This window comes from Pomacea canaliculata, linkage group LG13, assembly GCF_003073045.1.
Source record: "Pomacea canaliculata isolate SZHN2017 linkage group LG13, ASM307304v1, whole genome shotgun sequence".
Lineage (NCBI taxonomy): Eukaryota > Metazoa > Mollusca > Gastropoda > Architaenioglossa > Ampullariidae > Pomacea > Pomacea canaliculata.
Window position 1 is genome coordinate 1,325,340 of NC_037602.1, and position 26,871 is coordinate 1,352,210.

At 39.8% G+C, this 26,871-nt stretch overlaps 2 protein-coding genes across 10 annotated transcripts; both read left to right on the forward strand.

Annotated features, from left to right (window-relative positions):
* Nucleotides 1–451: 451 nt before the first annotated feature.
* LOC112554222 (arrestin domain-containing protein 17-like) lies at nt 452–11,124 on the forward strand. Of its 3 annotated transcripts, none has more exons than XM_025221896.1 (8): nt 452–997; nt 5,535–5,670; nt 6,697–6,843; nt 7,252–7,478; nt 7,713–7,895; nt 8,398–8,580; nt 8,950–9,211; nt 9,588–11,124. In XM_025221896.1, the coding sequence occupies exons 2-8, from the start codon at nt 5,553–5,555 to the stop codon at nt 9,728–9,730; spliced, it is 1,263 nt and encodes a 420-aa protein (XP_025077681.1). In that variant the 5' UTR covers nt 452–997; nt 5,535–5,552; the 3' UTR covers nt 9,731–11,124. The 3 variants fall into 3 exon arrangements, with proteins under 3 accessions (XP_025077681.1, XP_025077680.1, XP_025077682.1); XM_025221895.1 differs by having other exon boundaries at nt 456–997; nt 5,552–5,670; XM_025221897.1 differs by lacking the exon at nt 452–997 and adding an exon at nt 1,062–1,203 and having other exon boundaries at nt 5,552–5,670.
* A 1,264-nt stretch (nt 11,125–12,388) lies between these two features.
* Nucleotides 12,389–26,793, forward strand: LOC112553668 (putative GPI-anchored protein pfl2). 7 transcript variants are annotated; one of them, XM_025221032.1, is made up of 18 exons: nt 12,423–12,915; nt 13,455–13,651; nt 15,265–15,408; nt 15,793–15,933; nt 16,326–16,469; nt 16,884–16,985; nt 17,641–17,778; nt 18,237–18,338; nt 18,848–18,991; nt 19,416–19,517; nt 19,720–19,863; nt 20,030–20,173; nt 20,691–20,834; nt 21,277–21,378; nt 22,383–22,517; nt 23,362–23,505; nt 24,282–24,371; nt 25,554–26,793. In XM_025221032.1, exons 1-18 carry the CDS (start codon nt 12,798–12,800, stop codon nt 25,755–25,757), a joined length of 2,439 nt encoding a protein of 812 aa, XP_025076817.1. In that variant the 5' UTR covers nt 12,423–12,797; the 3' UTR covers nt 25,758–26,793. The 7 variants fall into 7 exon arrangements, with proteins under 7 accessions (XP_025076823.1, XP_025076821.1, XP_025076818.1 ...); XM_025221031.1 differs by having other exon boundaries at nt 12,428–12,915; nt 17,641–17,784; XM_025221036.1 differs by lacking the exon at nt 20,691–20,834 and having other exon boundaries at nt 12,392–12,915; nt 17,641–17,784.
* Nucleotides 26,794–26,871: the final 78 nt, after the last annotated feature.

The window sequence follows — 26,871 nt, forward strand, 5'->3', positions numbered from 1 at the left end:
ATGAATGTGTATCGAATAATTTTATACTTGTTTAGTACAGGTCAAATCGTTTCCCTAAGCAGTGGTCGAGTTGGAAAATGTTTGTCCACCACCTTCTCTCCTCATCCTACTACACTTTCTTTTCAGTCAATAACTCGTCGGTGGCGATCGGCAATTCTTCTTTGATTGTGTGTGTAGCTACAGCCACCTCACCTGATGTAGGTGCTCTATGGGAATCACGCGACGTTGGTACTGAGACTAACAGTGTGAAGTGATTGTGCTGTGAACTGTGACTTCATAATGCAATGTGAAGCCACCTGCGACACTGGCTTTGGCAATGTGTTAACTCAGAGCACTCGTACTAGTCTTGACCAGAAAGGGAGAAATTTAATATACATGTACTGGAAAGCCAGTAGGAATTCAACACTGATTTTCTCTCTCTCTTCGTCACATTAACGAACGCGAGCACACACACACACATAGGCCCGCGCGAAAAATCAGACACCAGGGACACGAGTGCCGCAGGAAATGCAAACTGTCGGGTATGACTACTTACAGAGGTGCTGCCTTTTAGTCCACCCGACCCAATAGTGGTGAAACAATGTCACGCTCGAGTGAACATGGCCTTATACACGCGAAGGAACGATTGCCGACACTGAGACGCACCGTCACTTCTTTTTTCAAGATGCATGATTAACTGTCACCAGCGGTGGGCCCTACAATAAAACCCCAACACATTCTGGTGGTCGTGGTGTGTCACCATCAGAACTGCGGGGTGGACTGCTAATGTGCTCTCGGCATCGTTGTAGCTGTCGACCTCGGGTGCACATACACACCCCACCACAAAAGACTCTCTCTCTGCTGGACGATTGATGATCTTCGCTGCTGATGACTGTGTGAAGTGCCTGATATTGTGACACGACGATGTGAAGAAAAGTGTACATAATATCGTGTTTTTTCTCCATTGCTTCATTCACCTGTCCCGTCAAAAGGAACACGGTGACACCAGCAGATAAAAGTGAGTATATAAATAGTTTCGGGTCGCATATCCTTTCTGTATTTGCCAAGCTATCAGGCCACAGAGTTCCAAACTCCATCGTCATCACTAGCAAGTTAAGGGTTGTAGGAAGTTATCTGGGCCAAAGGGGTAAAGAAATGTAGAAGAGAGCTCATAGAGTGGGCACATTGACCATTCGTCTGCTCTTTCGGCGCGGCAGCTGTTCAGTAAGTATGGTTGCCCATTAGGTCCATCATCTAACTTTTTCACAGATGTTTATCAAGTGTACTAGGCTACCTGTTAGTATGGTTACCCATTAGGTGTATCATCTACCTATTTCACAGCTGTTCAGCAAGTATACAAGGTTACCTGTTAGGTACGTCATTGACCTGTTTCCCTGCTGTTCAGTAATTATATATCGTTACCCATCAGGTGTGTCATCTACCTGTTGCTCAGCGGCCTGAGTCAGTGTTCATCAAGAAGGTGCATGACTGGCTCACCTTGCTGCGCATTGCCCTCAATTTTTTTTTTTCAGCCTCAATATTTTTGGCCTTGACTTTCAAAAGGTCGCACGTTTCGCTTGGGCGCCCACAAATCATGTCACGTGATATTCTTGTGGCATTACCAACGTGTTCTGAGCAACTTTGTTGACTATGGCTGGTGAGATGTCCACCTTTCAAAATAAAGAATGCACTTTTTACTCACATTATGAACAGAAATTAAAAATCAACCAAAACTTTTATGACTAGTAGAATGCAATTTGGTTTTAAAATTTGACATTATTTGATATTTTTTTTAACCAGACAGGCAGGGTCCGCTCAGTACAGTCAGTAGAAAGTGTCCTGAATCATCGGGCCATGTGTTATGCAGGGAGCTGAGTCGAAACGTGCGACGTTTTCAATGTCAAGGCAAGAAAAAAGAAAAAAAAAAAAAAAGAAAAGAAAAGAAACAGAAAAATGAAGGCAAGGCTCAGTGAGGCAAATCATAGATGATAACGAGGCACAGCCAGGCCCGGTTCTACCTATTAGGCGAACTAGGCCGTCGCCTAGGGCGCAGCGACCGAGGGGGGCGGAAAAAATGGCCTGCTTTTTTTTAAGATGAATAATTTTAGGGGATTACAAAATGATATTAGCAGGACACTTTTCCTCTGCTTGTAGACTGACCACCACGCTAGTTTCTCAGTACATGTATGACAGGAAAACCCCATTATCGCATTATCCAGGGCGCACCTGCAGTGACCACAGCTAACCGGCAGGGAGGTAGAGGGCGGGAGAGGGGCGGGGAGGGGCGCTGAGAGGGGCGGTGTTGGTGGAAGGCAAAGGAAGGCAAAGGACAAAGGTGAAAGGCACCTTTCATCAGCTTGTAGGTTGACTTCACCGAGTTTCTCAGTTCATGTAGTGATGTAGTACAGGAAAACCCATTATTACAGGGCGCACTTGAAGTGACCAGCTAACCAGCGGGGGGGGGGGGGGGGGGGGGGAAGAAGAGGGCGGAGGATAGACAGCGGAGGGGCGGGTTGGTGGATGGGACTCAGTGCGGACCCCTAGGATGGAGTGGACTACATTCCTCTAATACCAAGCTCACCTTTCTTTCTTCTATCCTACTTTGGAAGATGTTCCACACTTATGCATTGAAAACACTGCAGCTGAGATCAGGGACAACAACACTGACTTAAGTTTGCTACGAGTTTGGTTATGACAACTAAACAGTTGCTCAATATTGTTTACACTTACGAACTTGCAACCCGAAGGAACTTACCTAATGTCACCAACGCGTTCTTAGTTAATAAGAGTATTAAAGTCTTTAGCAGACAAACATCAAGGTAGAGCCATTTGAAGTTTATAGCATATCTACTTACTGACACTGATGGCCTATAGTCTTGTACTTACTGTTGTGACTCATGGTCGTGAATATTTAACTTTCTTATTAATTATTAAATTTCTGTTCGATTGGTGTATTACGCTTTAGTTGTCAAATTGTAATGTTTATTTTTATTATCTAAGAGTGCATCTGTTTGTCTACAGTTTGAATGGCTAGCTTGTTGTTATGCTCCATTGACAGAATATTTGAAATTGGTTATTAAGAGATAATGCGTACTAAGACCTACAGTCTATATACTTCTCTTGTTTTCAACAAACCCTATGCTGGACACCACGCAGTGTTGATCACTGGACTGTGTTTGGGGAGCTGCCCTGACACCATGATTTACAACTTTGCATTGTTAGTGTCCAGAAGACTCTCTCTTGACAGACCTTGCTCCCCGCCCACCTGTGAGGTGTGACTGTGGTGTGACTTTGGATGGGAACAAAGTAGCTGCTATCAGGGTGGTCTAGAGGCTGGAAGCTGTGATAGCTTGAGTTTTAGACCACACAGCAAACTAAGACCAGAGCAAGGTGCTACACATTTCTTGTCTCCATCAGTGTGCACTCCATAAAACCTTTTACACGAGTGTTTGAGATCCCGCTACTCATAAGTGTAGGTCTGATTTGGGAGGCATGCAAGCATCCATGTGTGTATGATGCACGCCTGCAATTGAAAAACAGACGTACCTTTTCTTGACAAAAAGTAGTTCTTACTTATAAGTTATTAATCAAATCTGACAGCAAATTCTCGAAAAAGATTTAATTTTAGTAAGCCAATCTTTGACACTTCTGGGTTCTAACGCCTCTGGTCGTAATGAGTTCTTGTAGAAAACCACTTTTCTACTATTTTTAAGCAGCAAACATGTAGTCAGTTCGCTTTTACTTGTTAGTTCATCTGTAAGATGAGAAAGAAGAGAACAATTGAAAGGACTTGCCGATGGAGGTGCTAGCAGCTAGGTGGACAGGCCCACAGGTAGCGATAAATCTGTCACAGTTAATGACCAGTCGGATCAGACTAGAAGACTGGACAAAGAAGGTGGTGCGATGTTACTTGATAGTTGTCCGTGAGATGAGAAAGAGAGAGGAGAGAAAGATTGAAAGGACCTCAGTGGGGTGGCTTAGTGGAGAAGGGTAGAGATAAATCTCTACCACTTTAAACAAAGTCAGATCACATTACTAGGGCTGGACAGCCAGAGTGGGGAAGTAGTTTGAACTTTGAACTTAAAACCCACAGGACGATGTACAAACCTCACTTTTCTGAGCGGCTGCAGACATCTTGTGCTGCTGTTTGAATTGACTTTGTAATCGTCTGTTCGGGTGCTTGGAGCGATCATCCTTCCACAGCTGAGTCAGTAAAGGTTGTGAACTGCATTTAGCCTGCCAGACTGAACAGAGCTACTGTCCTACAGCCACTTCATGAGAGTTTTAAAGATAAGTTCGCATGAATTTTATACACTGTGACATAGCTGTATATATTTTATTAACACGATTTATGTCTTTCTTTACATTAATTTCATTTCCTTATTTCTTACAGTGCTTATTTTGATTGTGTGGATGCAACGGGTTGCGATAGCGGTGGTGTCACTTTTTGCAAAACTGTTCATTGCACAAACGGGTCCGTTACAGTCTGGTGGTCTTTATCACATCACAATCGTGTTTAGTTCTGAGACAGACCGCCGCAATCATTACTGGTAATATTTAAGCCTAGCTTTCTTGTTTGAAGTGCGTCCATTGAAGACAGATTTAAACAGTTTCAGGAGCACAGTGCATTATTTGGATTTCTTTATGATATCCAAAGCATTTCTGAAAAACCAAGGAAGGACATTCTACTATCTTGCGAGGTCTTGGCAAAGGCACTAATGCACAGAGACAGCAAAGACATTGAAGTGGAGGAACTCTGTTCTGAATGACAGGTTGTGGCTAGAAGACTTCCCAAGCCTAACATGAACCCCAAAGAAGTCTTAATATTCATAATCCAACATCAGCTATTTGATATTGTGCCGAATGTTGTAGTGTCTCTCAGAATTTTATTGATCCTTCCAATTTCTGTTGCCAGTGCAGAACGGAGTTTCTCAAAATTAAAATTAATTAAAAACTATACGAGATCAACAATGTTGCAAGAGAGACTGACTGGGCTGGCCACCATATCTGTTGAGCATGACTTGGCAAATGCACTCAATCTGAAGGAACTGATAACTCGTTTTGTACAGCAAAAAGCAAGAAAAGTGAGGTTTTAAGCATCAATTTCAGGACCAGGACTAAATAAATTGCAAAACAAATGATATAACATGGTTCACTTTTTGTGAGGTGGGGGGGGGGGCGCAGAATTTTTCTTTCGCCTAGGGCGCAACACAGCCTAGCGCCGGCCCTGGGCACAGCAGCAGGTTGTGTGCTGAGGCCAAGATGAAGGCTTTAAAACCCTCGCCATGGAGACCTTTGAGTTTCATGTTGTAACGACCGGTGGTGCCACCTTTGTTGTTTCACTGATACTCTGCAGGCAGCTGGTGCCAAGGATCTGGTCCAACCAAGTTATAATTCAAGATACAAACATTCTGGTTTCTCTTATATTGCAACTCTTACTATTTATGAGGCGTTACCTACATATGCTTTATGGTATTTTTATTTTGCTTTGGGATTTGCAAAGTGGAGTGACTTCGAATTGAAATTGCTAATTAGTTGTTATTGTTTCATGACAGATTGTTTATGTTGGCAGAATGGGCAAGCTGAACATCTTCGAAATTTCCCTCAATAATACGCGGGGTGTGTTTTACGCCGGACAAAACCTTTTGGGACACTGCACCCTGGAACTCAACAGTGAACTGACTCTCAGAGGTAAAGAGCATGTGGATATTTAATGCTTCAAAGACCAACATGAATGGTTTACTTTTGTGGCAGATAACAGTAGATATAGACGATATAGACCTAACCTGTAAATTTCAGCCTCCAGACCCATCCGTCAATTAGTTAATTTTGATGAGGCCTACATTCTGTCATTGTCACACAAGTCAAGATTATTCAGGCTGAAAATGTCTGATTACTACCGAGCACATAAGTCACATAAAACTTTGCATGAACTCCTCATGAAAATCTCCCACAACAACCGCAAGTGTCTCGAACTTTCTTAGGAAAATTTGTGGCTTTTGCCGCGTTGCCACTCGGGGTTGAGGAAAGTCCAATCAATGTAAGCAATCACGGCGAATGGGAATGTATTGTTTGAAGGGACATCTACCCCTAAAGACGACTAACTGTTCATTTTCTTAGGGTTCTTACGATTCTTTCAAGTTATTTACCCAAAAATCAAATATTTCAGAGATTGGTGATAGCTTTTCATCGGGTCGCCTTTGAAGTCGCTCAGCATCATCATCACATCGAAGCACTCTCATCAGTTGCACGAATTTAGCTTTGAGCATCGCTTTGGGATAAACAGCTTTTCCGTGCTTCCTGCTCCACAACTGTTCTTTCGGTTCATCCTGAGCTTTACAAACACCAGTCAAACTCAGTAAACTCATAAAGCACTCAAACTGATTGTTAGTCATCTTCTTCTAGTTTTAGCCATAAACTAGTTCACTCTCCTTCTTCGTCCATTTTATAATGTCACAAATCACGACACACAGGGAGGGCGAGGGGACAAATGGATGACGTCATGTTTATTTCTTGGAATTCATCCGTCAGCACGTGACATTTACACCCGGGGTCTGAACGATGGTTAATGAAAGAATTTTAATTTGCGCTACGATTTTTGCAGATATTTGAAAATTTGTTTCATCCACAATGAGTCCACCACTAAAGTGTAAAAGTCAAGAAATTTTAAAATGTTGAGATAAACGGTTTGAGTTTGTGTCTCGTTGTTACACTTAGGGATCAGATTGAAGTTCGAAGGCAGAGGTCACGTGCACTGGACAGAAACACACCAGAAGGTCACATGGAAATATTCCAGGTCAGAGACAATCACTTTCTCCGATAGTGAACAGTACTTCAATCAAGAAGTTCTCTTGTTTGGAATTCGTAAGTGAAAATTCTCTTGTTTGGAATTCGCAAATGAACATTTTAGTTTTGAGAGAGAGAGAGAGGATGACAATATGACACCTAAAATGATAGCTTGTCCTTCTTGATAAAGCTGTGTGCCAAAGTCACATGAACCTCTTGATGCAAACAATACAGATAGTAATACTGTAGTCAAAGTGCCAAGTACCAATATTTTCCCATACAGGGGGGGGGGAGTTTGCGGCATTTCGGAAGTTTGACAATTCAACACATTTCAGTAAAGAAAGGCCTTGAGGAGAGCAACAGGATAAGTTCTGAGATGTATAGAGAGAAGCGTAATCTTGACACTCACAGGTTTACACAATTCATTGGGAAAGTGAACGAGATGATGATGATGATGATGATGTGTATGTGTGTCCGCGCCCACAGTGCCCTCGGAAGGTCGGAGCACGAGCAGTCTGTCTGCCGGCCGCCACACCTTTCCTTTCTGCTTCGTCCTGCCCGAGGACCTGCCGTCATCGTTCGAGGGCGTCCATGGCTACGTGCGATACGTCGTCAAGGCCATCATCGACCGGCCCTGGAAGTTCGACCACACCACGAAGTGCAACTTCACGGTCATCGGCATCCTCAACCTCAATTCCGAGCCCAACGCCTCGGTAGGATTCATCATCGCCATCATCATCATTGAAAGTTTCAGGAACGAGAGCAACTGTAAAAAAAAAAAAAAAAGCATTAAAGCCCTGAGCCAGAAAAGTTTTATACACAGATTTACATATTGAGACACTGGTATCATGCGCTAATGGAAAGCACAGACAATATATGTTACAATGTGTGTAATATAGTTTGTATGCTGTATGTTATATGTTTATGCTGTGTGTTGTATGCTGCAGATGACTGTGCAGGGTCAGAACCAGAAGACCCTGTGTTGTCTGTGTTGTGCCAGTGGCCCCCTGTCGGCGGAGTTCAGCCTGCAGCGCCGGGGTTACGTGCCGGGGGAGGCGGTGCCGTTGTCGGCACACATCGAGAACAGCAGCAACCGTCTGATCTCCAAGTCCCATGTCGACCTCAAGATGGTGAGACGACGAGCTTGCTGGACATACACCTCACCTAGCGAGATGTCTGTCTTACTGTACTTACTTTTGTCTCATTTCTCATTGTAGGAAAAGCATTACTAAAGCATTACTAAAGCATTACTAAAAGATAAACGGTGCTAATGCCAAAAGAAAGTAAGTTCTTGTCCAAGAGTATTTCTTTAACCAGATTCTCAGACACAATCACTTGTGCACCTTTACTTGCTTCACAAAGAACAACACAAGTCCTAACAGCACACCTGCATACCTGAAGGTCTGAGCTCAACCGCTCCAAAGCCGCTATTAACAGCCACAACCCAAATGCTCAAATACTCATTTACTGAGGTTCACAAGAAAGAGCCAAACGGCTCCAGTGACCGAAACACTGCATCACCATAGAAATACAAACACAAATGTGACGGTCCACCCGTAGAAAGAAGAAATAAAAGAATTGTGGTAAAATAAGAGAAAATTGTAGGTGACGAGGCAACCTGTCTTCTTTCAGATTAGCACATTCCACAGCACAACCAAGAGTCGCTCGGTTTCCAAGGAGATTGGAAGGGTAGAGGAGGGACCTATTGGGGCAGGACAAACGTTCACCTGGGACAGACAGCAGTTTGTCATCCCTCCGCTTCCTCCATCTTACCTTAATGGATGCCGAATCATCGACATCAAGTACATTTTACAGGTGTGTACCCTTTGATTATTGTAAAATTATATAAGCCCTGATTGTACGTGTCTTCTTCTCAGGAAAATTATGTTTCACGGAACAATGTCCACGCCGAAATATTGTGGATTTTTCTTTGGAATTCCTTATTGACATTGTTCTTATTGAGACTTACAATTATAAATTTCAAACGTATTTTCCATGCGTTTCATTTCTGTTAATATCTGATTTAGAAGTTAATTGCCAAAACTGAAAGAAATGAAGAAAACATACTCCTTAGTTCATATAGAGACGCAGGGATGCTACAAAAACATAAAAAGCTTCTCAACGGCTCATCTGAATGCGCGGAACTATTTGCTCTACTGTTGTTACCTTTTGTCCCTCTTCTAGCTGAGCGTCGTGCCGTCAGGTCTGTCCAAGAATCTGGAGGTTCCACTGGACATCATCATCGGCACAATCCCCCTTCTCCAAGTCGTCGAGAATAACCCACCTCGAGCCTCCGAGCCCTCCCAAGCTCTGGTGGCTTCCGACCAGCCGTCCAGCGTCACCTACCCGATGGTCATGGGAGGGCCAGGCACCCTGTCCTCTCCTCCCAGCTACAGCCAGTTGCCGGACCTGCCGATTTTCCCACCCAGCTACTACCCCGACATACGTAAGCGGATAGTAGATCATCATCGTCGTCCTCGTCGTCGTCATCATAATCAATCAATCAATCAATCAATCAATCAATCAATCAATCAATCAATCAATCAATCAATCAATACCACGCCCTCAGCATTGCTAACAGCTAGCAAGTGGTGTGAATTTCGAGTGGTATTCTGCATTCTTAGCTTATCATGCATGTATTCATCCTGTATTTCTGTAAACTAGGGTTTATCCTGCTACTCCAGTGTCATGAGCTAATAATCCCTCAATTTGTATTCCGTAAACTAGTTTTATCCTGCTTTCATATTCATCTTGTTGCTCCTACAAAATTGTATTTGTTGTTTACATTCAGCACGCTGTTGTCTTCATTCTGTCATCCGCAGCCCCTCCATCATACAGCGAGAGCATGCTTGGCAGCCTGGGTGTCAGAGATGAGGATGATCAAGAGAACTCAGTAGGAAACCCGACACACATGCCCGTGTACCCGTATTACGACTGGGGCTACCAGCCCACCACCATGAACTGACTGGTCTGTCTCCCACGTGTCACTACTGGACTACACCATAGACTCTAGTGCACGGATTGTGGACATTTAACAAGTTCGATAAACTTTCAGGGTTTCCTCAAATTTTCTGGCCATTAATTGCAAAGCTCATTATTTCCTTCCATTATTGCCAGAGCAAATAACTCTGAAAGTGGACGAGCTGTTGTTATGTACAAACTGCTATCTACGGGACCACCAGGTGTCCAGTGTTCACCTTGTACGGTTTGTGATGGCATCACCTGGCTGCTTTTGTTGCTGGTATGGTTTTATTCCAGCACCGGACTACACACCAGCATTTGTTAATAAGCTGTCTGATTAGACCCGTGAATGCGATTTGCTGGAATATTAATAATTTCTTTGCTATTCTAGTAAATACTTCAGAACCTTGTTAGATATTCAGCAATTTCAAGGTAGTATACACGTCTTATTCGTCTACTGATAAATAATTATTAATTTTTAAATTGCAGCACTTAATAGGTAAGAAGGTGCGTGCGTGTGAGGATCTCCAAAGCTCGACTCAGTCAAGTGTTTCTAATGACAAAGTTTGCTCAAGTCTGACACATCAAAGTATTTCTTGTGATCACGAAAACAAAACCTTGCTCAAACTTGACACACTCCATTGTCTTGCCTGCTGGTGTGGAGAGCATCCTGTGGTCACCCAGACATTATTTTGTCCGCATGTGCGTCTACGTCATCAACGTTGACATCACGCGCTGTGCATAATTAACACCTGCACAAGGTGTTCATGCTGCACACCGTTTGCTCCACGTGTTTCCGCAAAAAAGTTTTCAGTTAATTGCAATTAAATAAGCTTTAATACCCTTATATCGCAATAGATAGGTGCACACGCTCACATTATATCTTTGGGAATACTTTTACAAATTATATTTGCACAAAAATAATATTGCAAAGATGCTATATTTTAGTGTTTGCGTACACATTTGTGGGAAACATTTTAAATTACTACGCTGCAGGTAGGTTTTACAACTTTTATCAGTTTTGCATTGTGAACAATTTTTAAAGGGTTCCTTTTTATCTTAAAAAGATAATTTGGTTAATTTTCACTACCTTGTGAAAAAGGTCTGGCTATAGCAGCTTTAGTTTTATTATTATTATTATGAAAGAATTATTTATTGTTTGGTGCTTATATTTCTAAAAACTAAGGAGTGCGGAGACAGACCTGAATCGGATGACAATGGCGTCGATGGTTTTGCTGAGATGATGCTGGTTCAGATGGGGGAGGCCTGTGTTCAAAGCCAGTGTTCATTGCCTATGCTCTTTCAAAGTCTTTATTTTGCTACATGTCTTAAAATATATTGTTCGACAATATTCAGAAGAAGATGTGTGTGAAATGTAATAAAATTTTATGAATAATGGGTTTACAGAGCACAAAAAGTGATTATCGCAAGGAACCGACTCTGTCTTGACATTACTCTTGTGTTAGTGCTTCACGTGACTTTTGCTTTATGTACAGTCCACACACACACACTCACACACACTCACACACACACACTCACACACACACTCACACTCACACACTCACACACATGCTTGTACGTGTACAAATAAACTCATAAACCCAAAAGCATGTTACCATCCAAAGCCTTATTATTTGGCCATCCTTTGCACATCCATGAAAGACATTCTTTAAAAAATCAAATTTTCGTCTTTGGATCTGGTGGTTTTGTTTAGCAGGTTGATCGTTGAAGAAAACATGTCATTATAATGATCTGTAATAACAACGAGTAATGATCTGTAATAACGAGGAGTGGTAATTTGAATGTGTAAATGATCAGAAAAGCTGACTATCCCACGGGTGGTGGGTGAGCACTTGTAACAGCCGTTGTACCCGTCGCGGGGTGTGGACAGGTAACTGCTCAGCCATGACGTAGACGTTTCCATGGTGCTACCCGTTCCCGCAACCTTACTCGTGGTGCTAAGGGGAGGGGAGGAGAGTTTGTTTATTCCTTGTTGCTACGTCGAGGAGCCTAGGGCCGCAGGGGAGGAGCAGGGTACCGTGGGTCACTTTGTCCCAACCACAGCCTGTCAAGTCGCCCCGTCTATAGCCTTCCCAGCAAGACCACATCGCCCCAGCAGCGAAGGAAGGGGGGGCATTGGTGTTTTACGCCGTGTCAGCAACTAAGGCTATATTACGGCAAGCAGCCAGCCCTGTAAACAGATGCCACATGCAGAGAAAGAATAGCGTGCCCGAGACGAGAAATGAACTCTGAGCAGCCAACCTTCACTGTATTGGTGACAGGCGCTAACCGTTGCGCCACCGGACCGCTGCCCCAGCAGCGAAAGCGAATTGTCACAGGACCAAACGAGACATTAATTGTTCGAACTACCTATGGTTCTGTTCATAATATTTGACATTTCTATCTACCGTGTCATCGGTGTGATCAAAGATACTATAAATACTACTTATCAAACGATTCAAAAATGCTTTGGTTGAATCTCGAAAGCCGATGTCTGGGTACCCGCCATCGACAGTGCCTATAGCCAGCTAGACCACCCGCCAATGTGTCCGTACGTTACACTGGGTGGACGGTTCATCGGTCTGTGTACAGTCCTATAGCCTGGGAAACAGTTGGCCTCGCTTTGATGAATTGTTGCAGGTGAATGGCGCAGTTCAACTCTAGCTCTCATAAACTCTCGCTTTATCAAACCTAACGTTACGCGTAGGGCGTTATCTCCACCCGGGTGTGCGCAGGAGTGTGCCGCGTGGTCCAGTACATACCCACAGGAAACAGTCTGCTGGGTTGCTGTACAGATATGTAACCAGCAGACACGCATGTAACTGATCCGCCACCAAACAAAGATACACCGAAAAATGAAACGCCTACTCTTTCCCTGACACCACCCAAAACATCTGAGGTAAAGGATGTCCCATATAGGGAGAGAGAGAGGAAGGGTACAAAAAAATAAAGGGTGGTGGTATCCAGCAAACCAGTCGGAGTCTCGTTGAGACCTGGGTGGCCTTTGTCCTAGTTACCCTGTAAAGGTACTTCCTTAGTCAGACATTACCGCTGGTGTATACAATTCTAAGATGACTCCAGAAGAGATGTTCGAGTGCATGGATTTGCTACAAAGATTAAGTGATAAGGACCTGTCGTCACTGAAAGAGACCATAGTTGGACGACAACTTGCTGTGGAAAGCAGGGACCGTAAGTATTTGTCTTTCACACAATATACCCTGAATCAGCTAGTTTCGTTTCACTGACTGCTTTACAAGAAGACACAAGTGCATGAAACGATGACTTTAGCGTTTCCAAAACTCAGCTGCCATAATTACTTTCATTTATAATCCAGGCATGTAATGCATAATCCAGGCATGCACACTTCAACGCTTGTTTCTCATGAAGATAGTTGTTTTACAGATATTACTTTTCAAGCAGGTGTTAAAATGTGTGCATTTAGCGGTTTTCTTTGTTATCATGTAATGTTAATATATAAAATGGATTTGAAGCTGTTTCTGCTATGGTCTTGTACTAGCTTCACAGGTTTTCAGTTGGTGTCTTTCCTTTCAAACCTATCTAATCTCCAATTTTGAAGTTTAGACAAAAAGAAAACAATTACCAAACACTTTCTTATGACCTTATCTGGTAAGGTAATAGAAACATTGTTTTCAGGTTTCAGAAATTGTGTATGCGTGCATGTATGTCTGTGTGTGTTTGCATGTGCGCATGTGTGTGTGTGTTTTCAGAGACCATAAGATTAATCCTACAATGCTCTCCAAGTGCAGAAGAACTACTTCAGCGCAAAAAAATCCGTCGTGAAATTCTTTTTCAATATCTAGTATCCAAGTCTCACCCTGTTGGATCATCAGTAGAGAAATCCGACTTGATCAAAAGAATACTGGCTTTCTGGGGTTCTCTGCAGCAAGTGTACACAAACTTACAGGTACAGATTTCTACTGAGATGAGTTTTACTGCAGCATGGAGTGAGCTATGCATGAAAGGGAAAAAAAGGTATGCTAGAAATTCTGAAGGTCTTTAGAAAGCTGAACTCAAACACCCATCCATCTTTTAAAAATTCTTTGACTACCAGGTAAAATCAGTCTTGACATAGGTTGCAGAAATCTGGGGTTTAGTTAAAAACAACCCTCTGGGAAAAAAATCACACATTTGCGATCAAGTATTTCTTTATTTTTAGTGTTCCCCTGCATTCTTCAATATGGTTGTGCTTGGGGAAGTTGGTTGATATTCCCTGTATATTATAGACACTTATATGAAATGCATAAAATTTTGGCTACAAGTCCTTAAACTGTCCATGACAAGACTTTGTAGACAAGCTTATCAAATGCTTCTTCAACAGTATGAGCCTGGGAAACTCGACTGGATATCTGATGTAAAGAAAGTATTATCAGAGAATGGGTTCAGGATACAGTGGGTTAACCAGGAAGTGGCTGATATGTTCCTATCAGAATTCAGACTGTCTCATCTGTTCTTTGAGCCAAAACAGACACTCAAAAATGGATGATGACACAAAATATGGGTGGTTTCTCTCATTTAAAGATAGTATGCAGACAAAAAACATTTATCTGTTATAAGCAATAGGTGTGACAGAAACACTGTGGCTAGACTATGAACAAGAACTCTAAACCTTAATGACAATAAAAGATGGTTTGATCCATCGATAGCAGCTCACTCAGGTTGTCAACAGAAGATGAACATTTTCTGTTCAGCTATCCCTATTATGAGATTCTTCAAAAGAAAAATAAGCTCTTCCAAACACCAACTGTTCAAGAAATAGAGGCTTGTCTGTCATGAATGATGATTTGCTGGTGTCCTTAGGAAAACATAGCTGAAGCAAATGATATGTGAGTAAAAGCACTTCTGAGTAAACAGAGCAGAGACTGGTTAATGTTTCATGTAATAATGGATACTTTCATGTAGCTGGAACTATTTTAAATGTAGCAGAGTCTATATATGTAAGTTACAGAGTATGTGTGTATGTGTGAAAATGGTGGAATAGGTAATGCTTTACTTATAGAAGTGTGTATGTGTAGATATATAGAAATCTATTGAAATACCTGCATATTTATAAATAATTAGTCATGCCTCTCTGGAAAGAGAATATTCCTGATGACCATACACTCTGATTTAAATGATATGAAAATATACATTTGCCTATAAGACTGCTGCTAAACACTGTTTTGTATTTTAAATATGCTTGTATCTCCCCATGTCATAATAACCATGAGTCATTGGCATTTAATATATCATATCATGTCTGCAGCATGTGTACACAAACATAGAGATACAGATCATAGTAAATTTTAGTAGTTATTTTATTCTTTTTTGTGACATATGTGGGAGATTAGTTTCTCAATGACAGAAAAGACAGCCACTACAAGAAATATCCCCAAAACCTTTCTATGACAGCACAAAGAATCTTAAACAAAATATCCATTCTTTATTGTTTGATTATTCTGAACCAGATTTTTAACCACTTTTAAAAAGGATCAAGAAAAGAGAATATTTCATATCCTATCCTGTTTCTCGTCCCTTTAGGCCACTGCAATCAATACCAGTCTGGCAATGCCTATGTCACAACGATCAACATTAGGGATAGCCACTGCTTCAAGCCAGCTGCAGAAAGAGACACCTCTAAAAAGGAGCAACAATAAGGACTCAAAGAATCAAAAAAATCCAAAGGTCATATTTTTTTTTAGTAAACAATGTACAGCAATACCAAATTGTTACCTCACAGCTGATAGTGTGCCAAAGGGGAGTTGGGCTAAGATGAATGGAAGAATATTGGGACACAAGATAGTCGCAGAAATTCTGTTGATCATTTGCTTTGCTGATTTTATTTGAATAACATGTTTGATGATATAATTTTCTATGATATTAACATGTATTTCAAACTGGCAATTTTATTTAGTTAGTTTCTTCAATAATTTGAAAGCAATGTTTCAGTAATGATAAATAACTAATTTTATTTAGTTATACTTTCTTCAATAATTTGTAAGCAATTTTCAAGTAATGATAGAAAAAATTCTGAAGCTGATATTTATCCTTTCTCTATACTTCCTTCAGGCTACCGCTTCCAACACCTCTCTGGCAACACCTGCTTCACTGAGAGCAGACTTGGCAACATCTACTGTTTCTAGCAATCCACTTCAAGAAACACCTGTAATCCCTATATATGGAGGCATAGATATGGACAATTTTTTGAAGGTTGAAATTTTTCTCAAAAAGAGAATTTCTTTCTTTTCTTTCCTTAAAGTGGCATACTGAAAGGGGTTTGGGCAGGGGTTTGTGGAGATCCCAGGTGAAACAAAAGAACACCCTAGAACATTTGTTTTCACTGCTTAAGATGTTGGCTAAAATGGATTTCTATTCCTTTTGTTTTTTGAGATTACTACTCTTACCACACTTTTCATACCAATATATTTTTTCCTTATCAAAAATTATTATTTTAATATTTAGGGGTATTTTTGAGGTGTTTTCTACAAAACGAGCTTGCATTTTACTTGAATTTAGGAAGAATTTAGTTTGGCTTTCCTGGCCCCCTAAAACCCTATAACAAAAGCAAGAGTTTTTTTTTATTGCGTTCTCTTTCTCTTCAGGAAGTTGTGGCTAATGCTTGTAAGGCAGCATCTGCTTCACAAATAGACCCAGGCACAGCCCCTGCTTCAAACCAGCCACTGAAAGAGACAGCTGTAAAAGAAAGCATTTATAAAGAAGACCTAAAGAAGAAAGGAAACCAAAAGGTCAAAACTTTTTGTCAGTCAGTGCAGCCAAACTAAACAGATCACAATTACCTTGAAGTCCGTGGTGTACCAAGGAGGATGTATGTAGGGATGGGTAGAAGTACAATGTTCTGTATTCACGGGACAACCGTTTATATTGTGTTTTAACAGATGGTGACCAGTGGAGCATTTAGTTTTGCTCTACCCAGGCACATTAATCCCTGTTTACAGTTTGGTTCACCACTGAAACTTGTATTCTCAACATTAAATTAGTACCAACACAGCTTTACAAACTTTTCAGAGTTTTTTAGTTTAAAATTCCAGTAACAATATAAATGTCAAACAAAAGTAAAAGATTTGTATTTAACATTGTGTCTTGTTTCCCCTCAACACTATATCTTGCTGGCCACCTGTTTGACAACATCCACTTTATAGAAATCAGCCTCAGGAACAGACACTGTTTCAAACCAGCCACTGCAACAGACACTTCTACAAAAAAGCTTTTATGAAGATCCAAAGAATCAAAGCATTCCGCAGGTAATTGTATTGAATGGTGCCAACAAAGTAGACACATTCTTTCCATTAGTTGTAAATAATGACTGTAATACCCTAGCTCACAACATCAGATTTGAACCTAAAAATCTCCCAGATATCTTTTCAAATTTTGAAGAGCTTTTCTTCTAAGTTTAGTTGACATATACAGATAAAAGTAAAACTTGTTCATGTCTTACTCTGGCAGTGAGAAAACACTTAAATAGCTATTACGACTGATCTACGACAGCCTCTACAAATTCCAATGCTACTTATTGCTTAACAATTACTCTCTGTTCATGTGACTTGGTCCCCAACAATGTAATAGCTTTATCTTTGTTACTTTTTCAAGATGAGGATATTTTTTAGTTTCTTTAGTATTATTCATGCAGCATTCCAGTAATGACAGGAGCGACAAGGAACAAACTTTTCCAGTAATGACAAATCTTCAAAAAAAAAAGCAAGAGCTTTAATTGTTCTTCACAGATTACTGTTCCCTCTCCTTTCACACCATTGTGTCGGATTCCCCCATTTAGCAACACTTGTTATGATCCTTATGACAGATTTCTACTGTTTTAATTATTCTTAACCAGTTTGACCACTATTAAGCAGAATCAAGCATTTTATATTTGACATTCTATTCTGTTTCACCTGACTTTAGTCCACTACAGTCAGTACCAGTCTGGCAACACCTACTTTACAAAGATCAACATCAGAAACAGCCAGTGCTTCAAGCCAGCTGCAGAAAGAGACTCCTACAAAAATAAGCATTAATGAAGAGCAAAAGAAGAAGAAAAAAGTAAAGGTCAACAATTTTTTTTATCAATCAGTGCAGCAATACTAATAAGCATATTTTTTGCATGTGATGTTGTAACAAAGGGAATATGGGCATCTGTTATGATGGGACGTCCCAGACAGTCTGTTGCTCTCTTTTTTTTCTTTTTTTTTTTATACATATGATGCTTATAGCATATAATCTGTGAAATGAATAAATATTTTAACTGATGGTGCTTGGTTATAAATGTCGCTTGCTTTCCTCCCCTAAAACAAAATCTGTTGAAAGAACAATGCATTGAATTTCATATTCTCAATATTGAATTTTGCACAAAGACACTTTTAAAAAAAATTCTTATTGCTTTGTTCTTATGTAAAATTTTGATAATGCACTGAACTTCAAACAAAAGTAACAAACTTGAGGAGACACTGCATCCTAATTTCCCTCAACACTGGCCTTGTTTGGTAAAATCTACTTTACAGAAATCCGCCTCAAGTACAACCACTGCTTCAAACCAGCCGCTACAAGAGACACCTCTACAAAGAAGCTTTCATGAAGGGACAAACAATCAAAGCATTCCACAGGTAACATTTGTATTTAAAGGTGCTAAAAAAACCTATACACATTTTTTTCCATTAATTGTAAATAATAACTGGAATTCACTAGCTCCCAACATCAGCTTAGCACCTGAAAATCTCTCTGACATCATTTCAAATGTTGCTGATTTTTTCAATGTTTAATAGAAATAATTATAGATATCAAAATAAAATTGATAATGTCTAACATTGACAGTGAGAAGGTGCTTAAATAGCTATTGTGACTGATCGCTTGATCTTTATTATTTTTTCAAACTAATATTTTTTTAGTGTTTTCAGTATTTTCTGTCCAACAAAAACAAGAGCTTTGTACTTTTCAGATTCCTGTACCCTCTCCTTTCACTCCATTGTGTCTAACTCCCCATTTTGCAACACTTATGATGCTTCTGAAACAGATTTCTACTCTTTGTTGTTTGGCTATTCTGAAGCAGTTTATTAACCTCTTCACAATCAAGAGTTTTATATTTGACATTCTATTCTGTTTCACCTGACTTTAGTCCACTACAGTCAGTACCAGTCTGGCAACACCTACTTTACAAAGATCAACATCAGGAACAGCCAGTGCTTCAAGCCAGCCGCAGAAAGAGACTTCTACAAAAATAAGCATCAATGAAGAACAAAAGAAGAAGAAGAAACCCAAGGTCAACAATTTTTTATCAATCAGTGCAGCCATACTAATTAGCAAATGATAATTTGTTTGCATTTAATGCTGTAACAAAGGAAATATTGGCAACTGTAATGATGGGACATCCCAGACAGTCTGCTGCTCTTTTTTTATATATACATACGATGCTTATAGCATGTAATCTGCGAAATGAATAAATATTTTAGCTGATGGTGCTTGGTTGTAAAACACAATCTGTTGAAAGAACAATGCATTGAATTTCACATTCTCAATATTAAATTTGCACCCAGACATCTTTTTAAAAATTCTATCATTGCTTCCATCTGAGGTGTAATTCCAATAATTTTATAAACTTCAAACATAAGTCAAAAACAAATTGCACTGAACACCGTATCCTGTTTCCGAAAAAATTGCCTTACCTGGCAAAATCTACTTCACAGAAATCAGCCTCAGGTACAACCACTACTTCAGACCAGCCGCCACAACAGACACCTCTACAAAGAAACTTTTATGAAGTCACAAACAATCAAAGCATTCCACAGGTAACTGTTTTTGTTAAATGATGCCAATAAACTAGACATATTCTTTCCATTCATTGTATTCATTTTATGCTGTAAGGACGTATCTTGAAACAGATTTTTACTTTTTATTGTTTAATAAAAACTAAAACAGTTTTTTAACCACTTTTTAAACAGAATCAAGAGTTTCATATTTGACATTCTATTCTGTTTCACCTGACTTTAGTCCACTACAGTCAGTACCAGTCTGGCAACACCTAGTTTACAAAGATCAACATCAGAAACAGCCAGTGCTTCAAGCCAGCTGCAGAAAGAGACTCCTACGAAAATAAGCATTAATGAAGAGCAAAAGAAGAAGAAGAAACCCAAGGTCAACAATTTTTTTTTATCAATCAGTGCAGCAATACTAATAAGCATATTTTTTGCATGTGATGTAACAAAAGGAATATGGGCATCTGTAATGATGGGACGTCCCAGACAGTCTGTTGCTCTTTTTTCTTTATATTTGACATTCTATTTGTTTCACCTGACTTTAGTCCACTACAGTCAATACAAGTCCAGCAATACCTGCTTTACAAAGATCAACATCAGAAACAGCCAGTGCTTCAAGCCAGCTGCAGAAAGAGACTCCTACAAAAATAAGCATTAATGAAGAGCAAAAGAAGAAGAAAAAACCCAAGGTCAACAATTTTTTATCAATCAGTGCAGCAATACTAATAAACAAATTATATATTTTTTCGTGTAATGCTGTATTATATACAAAGAAGTTTTAATGAAGGCAGAAACAATCAAAGCATTCCACAGGTAACAATTTTTATTAAATGGAGCCAACAAAGTAGACACATTGTTTCCTTTGTCAAGTCTCGCAGCAACACAACAGGCTTCTTCCTCTTTCCCTCACCATCACTGTGTCCATCCTGTTCTGGCATACGCTCACAAGTAGATATACCCTGGATTGTTCCACACCAGTGGTGAGACAGTCACATGCCTGGTACATACATGTACCCCGACGATACTCAGCTCCTGACATCTGGCCCAGCTTGCCAACTTCAGTTTGTTTACCAGTACTCAGCAAACCCTCGACTTTTCAAACACTGGATGTTGGCGAAAAAATTACTGGTCAAAATCAAAGTCTTTTCTACCACTTTCAAACAGAATCAAGAGTATAACATTTTATCCTGTTCCACTTTCCTTTAGCCCGCAACAGTCAATACCAGTCTAGCAACACCTACATCACAAAAATCAACATCAGGAACAGCCAGTGCTTCAAGCCAGCTGCAGATAGAGACACCTAACAAAAGAAGCATCAATGAAGACCAAACGAGTAAAAAGAAACCTAAGGTCAACACTTTTTTTATATCAACCAGTTTAACAATACTAGTAAACAAATTACATATAATGCTGTAACAAATGGAATGTGGACATCTGCGATTATGGGACATCACAGAAGTTATTTCTCTGTTTCACACTTTTTTAAAATGAGATGTGTATAGCATGTCATCTATTAAATTAATAAATATTTTAACTGATGGTTATTGTTTGGAAATTTCGGTTTGCTGTCCTCGCCCATAACACTTGATTAGCTAAGAGGACTGTCCATTGGAACTCATATTCTCTATATCAAATTTGCAACTAGACATCTTTTTTAAAATTTTGTGTGCTTTTCACTAATTTAAAATTTCAATAATGTATTAAACTTAAAATAAAAGTAAGAAACTTGCATTGGACATTGTAGCCTGTTCACCCTCAGTACTGGCCTTGTTTGGTAAAATCTACTTCACAGAAATCAGCCTCAGGTACAACCACTGCTTCAGACCAGTCGCCACAACAGACACCTCTACAAAGAAGCTTTTATGAAGGCACAAACAATCAAAGCACTCCACAGGTAACAATTTTTATTCATTAGATTTGCACCTGAAAATGTCCCAGACATCGTTTCAAATTTCGCAGTCTTTTTTTCCATATTTATTGAAAATATGCAGATAAAACTAAATCTGGCACTCAGGAAACACTTCAATATCTATTATGACTGACCTATGACAGAGTAAGACAGTGTTGCATATTATAGCCAACAATCTTCCCGATGGTCATAGACTGGGTTATTTGCAATACAACCCAAGACAACAACACCGGTATCCAGTGGACCTTCACCTGGTGGACCTGGACTTTGCAGATGGCATTAGTCTACTATTTCATTGTCAGCAACATGCAGAAACCAAACTGAGTCAGCTAGCAGAGGAAGTAGAGAAGACTGGCTTACAGGTCAACAGAAAGAAGACGGAAGTGATGAGAATAAACAACAAGCAGGAACTCCCAATCCTACTTCAAGAAGAGAACATCCTGGAAACAGACCGCTTCACATATCTCAGGAGCATCGTTAACACAGACGGTGGAGAGGACGATGACATCAACAAGGCCAGCCATGCTTTCAGCAACCTGCACCCCATCTGGAACTCCTGAGCATTGTCCTCTAACACAGCAGTAAGACCCGTGTCTTCAAGCTCCAGACATTTACCAACCGATGCCTACGCCATATTCTGGGAATAAGATGAATTAAAAGATCTCCAACAGCTGCCTGTGGAAAAGAACCAACCAGAATGTCACTAGCCAAGACAACAAAAAGCGCCAATGAGGCTGGGCAGGACACACCCTGCACAAACCAGCTGACACCATTGCCAAGCAGGCACTTGACTGGAACCATCAGGGGAAGAGGAGAGTTGGGAGACCTTTCACACCACCATTGTGTCGAGCACACGTTTGGCAACTCTTGTTATGACCTGACAAAGATGTCTGCTCTTTATTGTTTGATTATTCCGAACCAGTGTACTTACCACTTTTAAACACAATCAAGAGTTTTATATTTCACATTGTATTCTATTCTCACTTTAGGCCACTACCAGTCTGGCAACACCTTCTTCACAAAAATCATCATCAAAAGCAGCCACTGCTTCAAGCCAGCCGCAGAAAGAGAAACCGAAAAAAGGAAGCATTAATGAAGAACAAAAGACTAAAAAAAAACCAAAGGTCAACAAATTTTTTTTCAATCAGTGCAGCAATACTAATCAACAAATTGTAATTTTCTTGCATGTAATAACAATCGATATATAGACATCTGCAAAGATGGAACATCCCACAAAGTCTTTTACTAGTCATCATTACTGTTGTTGATTCTGATGTTCTCCATCTGTTTGCCCATGTCTCCTTCTTTTCTCAAGTGTTATGAGCACAGTGCAGCCGCTACAAAAAGCTTATGTGAAGACCCAAAGTCGCCATACATATTCTTTCCTTTCATGGTTTAACAAATGAGTTGAATTTTTTGCTATCTCCATTGCAGAGATTTTTTTAAGTTTCATTCCCACATCCAAATAAAATAAACTATTAGGACTGGGCTATGACAGGCTCTACAAGTTTCAATGCTCCTTAATCCTTAACAATTGCCATCTGCTCATGAAACATCCTTCACCAACATGTCGCTTTATCTTTGCTACTTTTCAAGCTGATAATATTGTTTAGTTTAGTATTTTTAATGTAACTTTCCAGTAATGATAAACAAAAGCAAGAGCTTTGTACTTGACATATATTCCTGTTCCTTGACATTTATGCCTGATGGCACTTGTGAAGTACAATGTTTCTGTAGGAGAAGCTATTATGTAAAAAAATCAACTAAAGGGGAAAAAAGTATGGGCACACCAAAATGTCTGTAGCCATTTTTAAACTCTTTTTGTGTTGTTATTATTATGCTTCTTGAAAGTATTTCTATTCTTTATTAATTGTTTATTCTGAGCCAGATTTTTTTAACATTATAAACTTTTTTAAAAAGATCACGAGTTCTGTACTTCACATTTTATTCTGTTTCTCCTGCCTTCAGTCCACTCCAGCTAAAACCGCTTTGACAACACCTACTACACAAGGATCAGCCTCAGAAACAGCAATTATTTCAAGCCAGCCTCCTAAAAAGGCACCTGTAAAAAAAATCTCTAAAGAAGGCCCAAAGAAGGAAAAAAATCTGAAGGTAAAAATGTGAGCTAGAAATCTGTCGACAACCTATAGAGTTCATAAAGATACACGTGTGTATGTTAATGTGCAAGAGCTGCCATCCAGTAGAACTGTCATCACGACAGCTGACTGTTTCTCTTGTACACACAGGTGTATACAGAGGTGTGTGTGCTTATGTACTTGTCCCCCAGAAGTCTCTACGACAACTAACCGTCTCGCCAGGTACACAGTCTGTAGGGGGTTGAAGGTGCCCTAGATGTCTAGTTTCCTCTCCGGAATCGTGGGTGCAAACCCTAGACAAGACCTGAAAACAAGCTACCCAACACTGAACTTTGCCAGTTATTTACATGGCAAGTTGGATGCTGTCATCTTCCAGATCATTCGCGCCATTCACTTCTCACGTGGACATAAGGGTGGTGGGTGGGCGGCAAGATGAAAAGTGAAGGTGCCAAGGAAGCTAGTGTCTCACACAAGCTCCCGCATCTATGAAATAAGTATTTTAACTGACGGTAACTGGTGGTGAATATTTCTTTGCTCTCATCGCAAAAAAATCTCCGGTGAGCATAGGACAATCCGTTGAAAGTCATATTCTCAACACAAATTTCCACCCACTCAGCTTGTTACAACTATTTTCAGAGCTTTTTTCTAATGTAAATTTCCAATAATTATAAAGGTAATTATAATTAAAAGTAATTACAAACTTCAAACACAAGTAAAAGACTTTGCATATGGTGTTGTTTTCTGTTTCTTTTGAACACTGGCTTTGTCTTGCAACATCTACTTTACATGCAGAGACCAGCCTCAGAAATGGAGACTGCTTCAAGTCAGCCGCTGCAAGCGACACCGGTAAAGAAAAAACCAAAGAAACCAAAAATTAAAGAGGTAACATCATTATTAAACATTACCAACAGACTAGACATATTCTTTCTGTTCACGGTAATTAATGACTAGAACTCACTATTTCCTAGCATCATATTTGCACCTGAAAATCTCCCAGACAGCTTTATACATTTTGCAGAGATTTTTATCTTTACGTTTAATTGAAATATACAAATAAGAATAAACTCTAGCAGCAGAAAATGCAAAAAACACATGGGTCCCTTGACAGTGAAGATGTTTCTACCTTAACTCTGCTGGACCTGTCTGCTGCATTTGACACTATGGACCACTCTCTGCTCCTTCACCTCTACGGGATTTCTGGACCTGCACTAGCGGGGTTCAACTCCTGTCTCACTGACAGGATGTAGACTGTGTGTTGATGGTCAAACATCTCGCCATGCTCCACTTTCTTGTGGTGTCCCTCAAGGCTCAGTACTCGGCCCACTTCTGTTTATTCTGTATATGAAGCCACTTTCATCTTGCATCCAGTCTCACATCGTTTCTTATCAATCATATGATGATGATACACAGCTGTACAACTCCACTCCACCGGCTGTCTCTCTCTGCTACCAGCACCATAGAAATCTGAATTAATGAAGTCAAAGACTGGATGGTGACAAACAAACTTAAAGTCAATGATGATAAAACAGAAACCCTCCTATGTTCGAGAAAAAGAAATCCATCTTCTCTCGTTTGTCCACCAAATCACATCAAGGTGGGGACACCAACATCACCTTTGTGTCCTCCATCAGGAACCTGGGATTTATTATCACTACTGACATGACTCTTGATTGACAAGTTACAGCTGTCTGTCAGTCTGTCTATTATGATAAACAAGTCGCACCTGTTTGTCAGTCTGTCTATTATAATAGACAAGTCACAGCTGTCTGTCAGTCTGTCTATTATGATAGACAAGTCACAGCTGTCTGTCAGTCTGTCTATTACGATAGACAAGTTACAGCTGTCTGTCAGTCTGCCTATTATAATAGACAAGTCACAGCTGTCGATAGAAAAGAGGAAAAAAAATTTTCAATTAAAAAAATAACACCTTGTAACGACCAGGGTGTTACACTTTTAAAGGCAGATTCTGTTCTTTATTTAATTACTCTCAACAATTTTTTCACAGCCTTATATAAAGTAAAGAGTTCTGTATTTGAGAATGAGATATTTTTCTATTCCCTTCAGGCCACTTCATCTGACACCGGTTTGGTAACACCTTCAACCTCAGGAAGACCCAGTGTTTCAAACCTGCAGTCGCAAGAGAAACCTTCAAGGCGCTTCGATGAGGACCAAAATAACCAAGCCACACACAATTTCCAACAAAACTCAGACAATCAAGACAATGAAAATCCACAGAGTAAAGAAACTGGTAAATGCATATTGTCATGATCATTCACCAGACAGTCAGTGTTTTAAGAACTGTAGCTGTCATATCTCTTATGTGAAGTCTTATATAGAATTTGCTAGAGATTTATTCATGTCTTCCACTTGCTCTTACCTCTAAAAGCTAACCTTTCTGCCAACAGTACCTTGATGATGGATCTCTGGCATTTGATTAATCACAAGTAATATTGTAGTCTCCTAATAGGCTTTGTCAGCCACATGTACATACAAGAGAGAGGAGTGCTTTGACAGCACAGCTGTTTGTGTAGACATAGCTATGTGATAGTTCTGTATATCTGAAACAATTCATATTGAAATATTCCCGGTGCTCAGTGAGTTAAGCACCCTAGATCACAAGTATTATTTGCACCTTTACAATCAACTTGTCTTCTATTGACTGGACTTTAAAAGCTTCCTAAAGTTTTAGAAAATTGAACATTTTGTCTCTCTAGTTTTTGTTGCTAGAAAATGCATTTACTATTTTAGTTTTGCTTGTTTGTGAAAACTTGGTCTCTACTTTCTCTTTATTTCTTTCAATTTTAACAAGCTTCAAGAATCCATTATCCATGTGGAAAATGACAGCTGTCTCATTCATTACCTTTCAGCCTTTTAATTATAAGTCTCGTGCTCATATTTAGCATGCAAACTACTTTTCATATTGTTTCTCAGAATTGTAATTTGAGAAATATTTTCTTAAATAACAGACAATTTAGTGCTTAATATTTTTCAAATTTGTGTTATAACCGTACGTTGAAAGTCCTACTGGGACAAAAGTATTATGGGTAGCACCATGGAATTCCAAAGTTACTATGTAATGAGGTCTAGTAATGCCAGAAAGATCATGTTAATGTTAGGTGACCACGAAGTAGACTCAAAATAGTTTACAGTTCTTGTCCAGAAAATGTATGTCGATTTTAATGTTGTTCATTATATTATTAGTTATATTATCATGAAACGAGTATTATTCAAGATTTTGTTTCCTCTGTGCCTTCTATGTTACATAAATGCTTAAAATAAAATAAAAAATCAGTGAGCAAATACACACACTTCTCGAATATAACATTTTTATCAAACATTGTAAGAATGCCAAACAAACGTTTCTTTTGATAAAAACGTGTCC

Bases quoted from the DNA above. Each gene is read 5' to 3' on its own strand.
- LOC112554222 (XM_025221896.1), top strand. From the start codon at position 5,553: ATGGGCAAGCTGAACATCTTCGAAATTTCCCTCAATAATACGCGGGGT. The intron at 7,896-8,397 runs GTGAGACGACGA...GTCTTCTTTCAG, and splicing joins CCCATGTCGACCTCAAGATG to ATTAGCACATTCCACAGCAC. The intron at 9,212-9,587 runs GTAAGCGGATAG...TGTCATCCGCAG, and splicing joins CAGCTACTACCCCGACATAC to CCCCTCCATCATACAGCGAG.
- LOC112553668 (XM_025221031.1), top strand. From the start codon at position 12,798: ATGACTCCAGAAGAGATGTTCGAGTGCATGGATTTGCTACAAAGATTA. The intron at 13,652-15,264 runs GTACAGATTTCT...TCGTCCCTTTAG, and splicing joins AAGTGTACACAAACTTACAG to GCCACTGCAATCAATACCAG. The intron at 20,835-21,276 runs GTCAACACTTTT...TCTACTTCACAG, and splicing joins CGAGTAAAAAGAAACCTAAG to AAATCAGCCTCAGGTACAAC.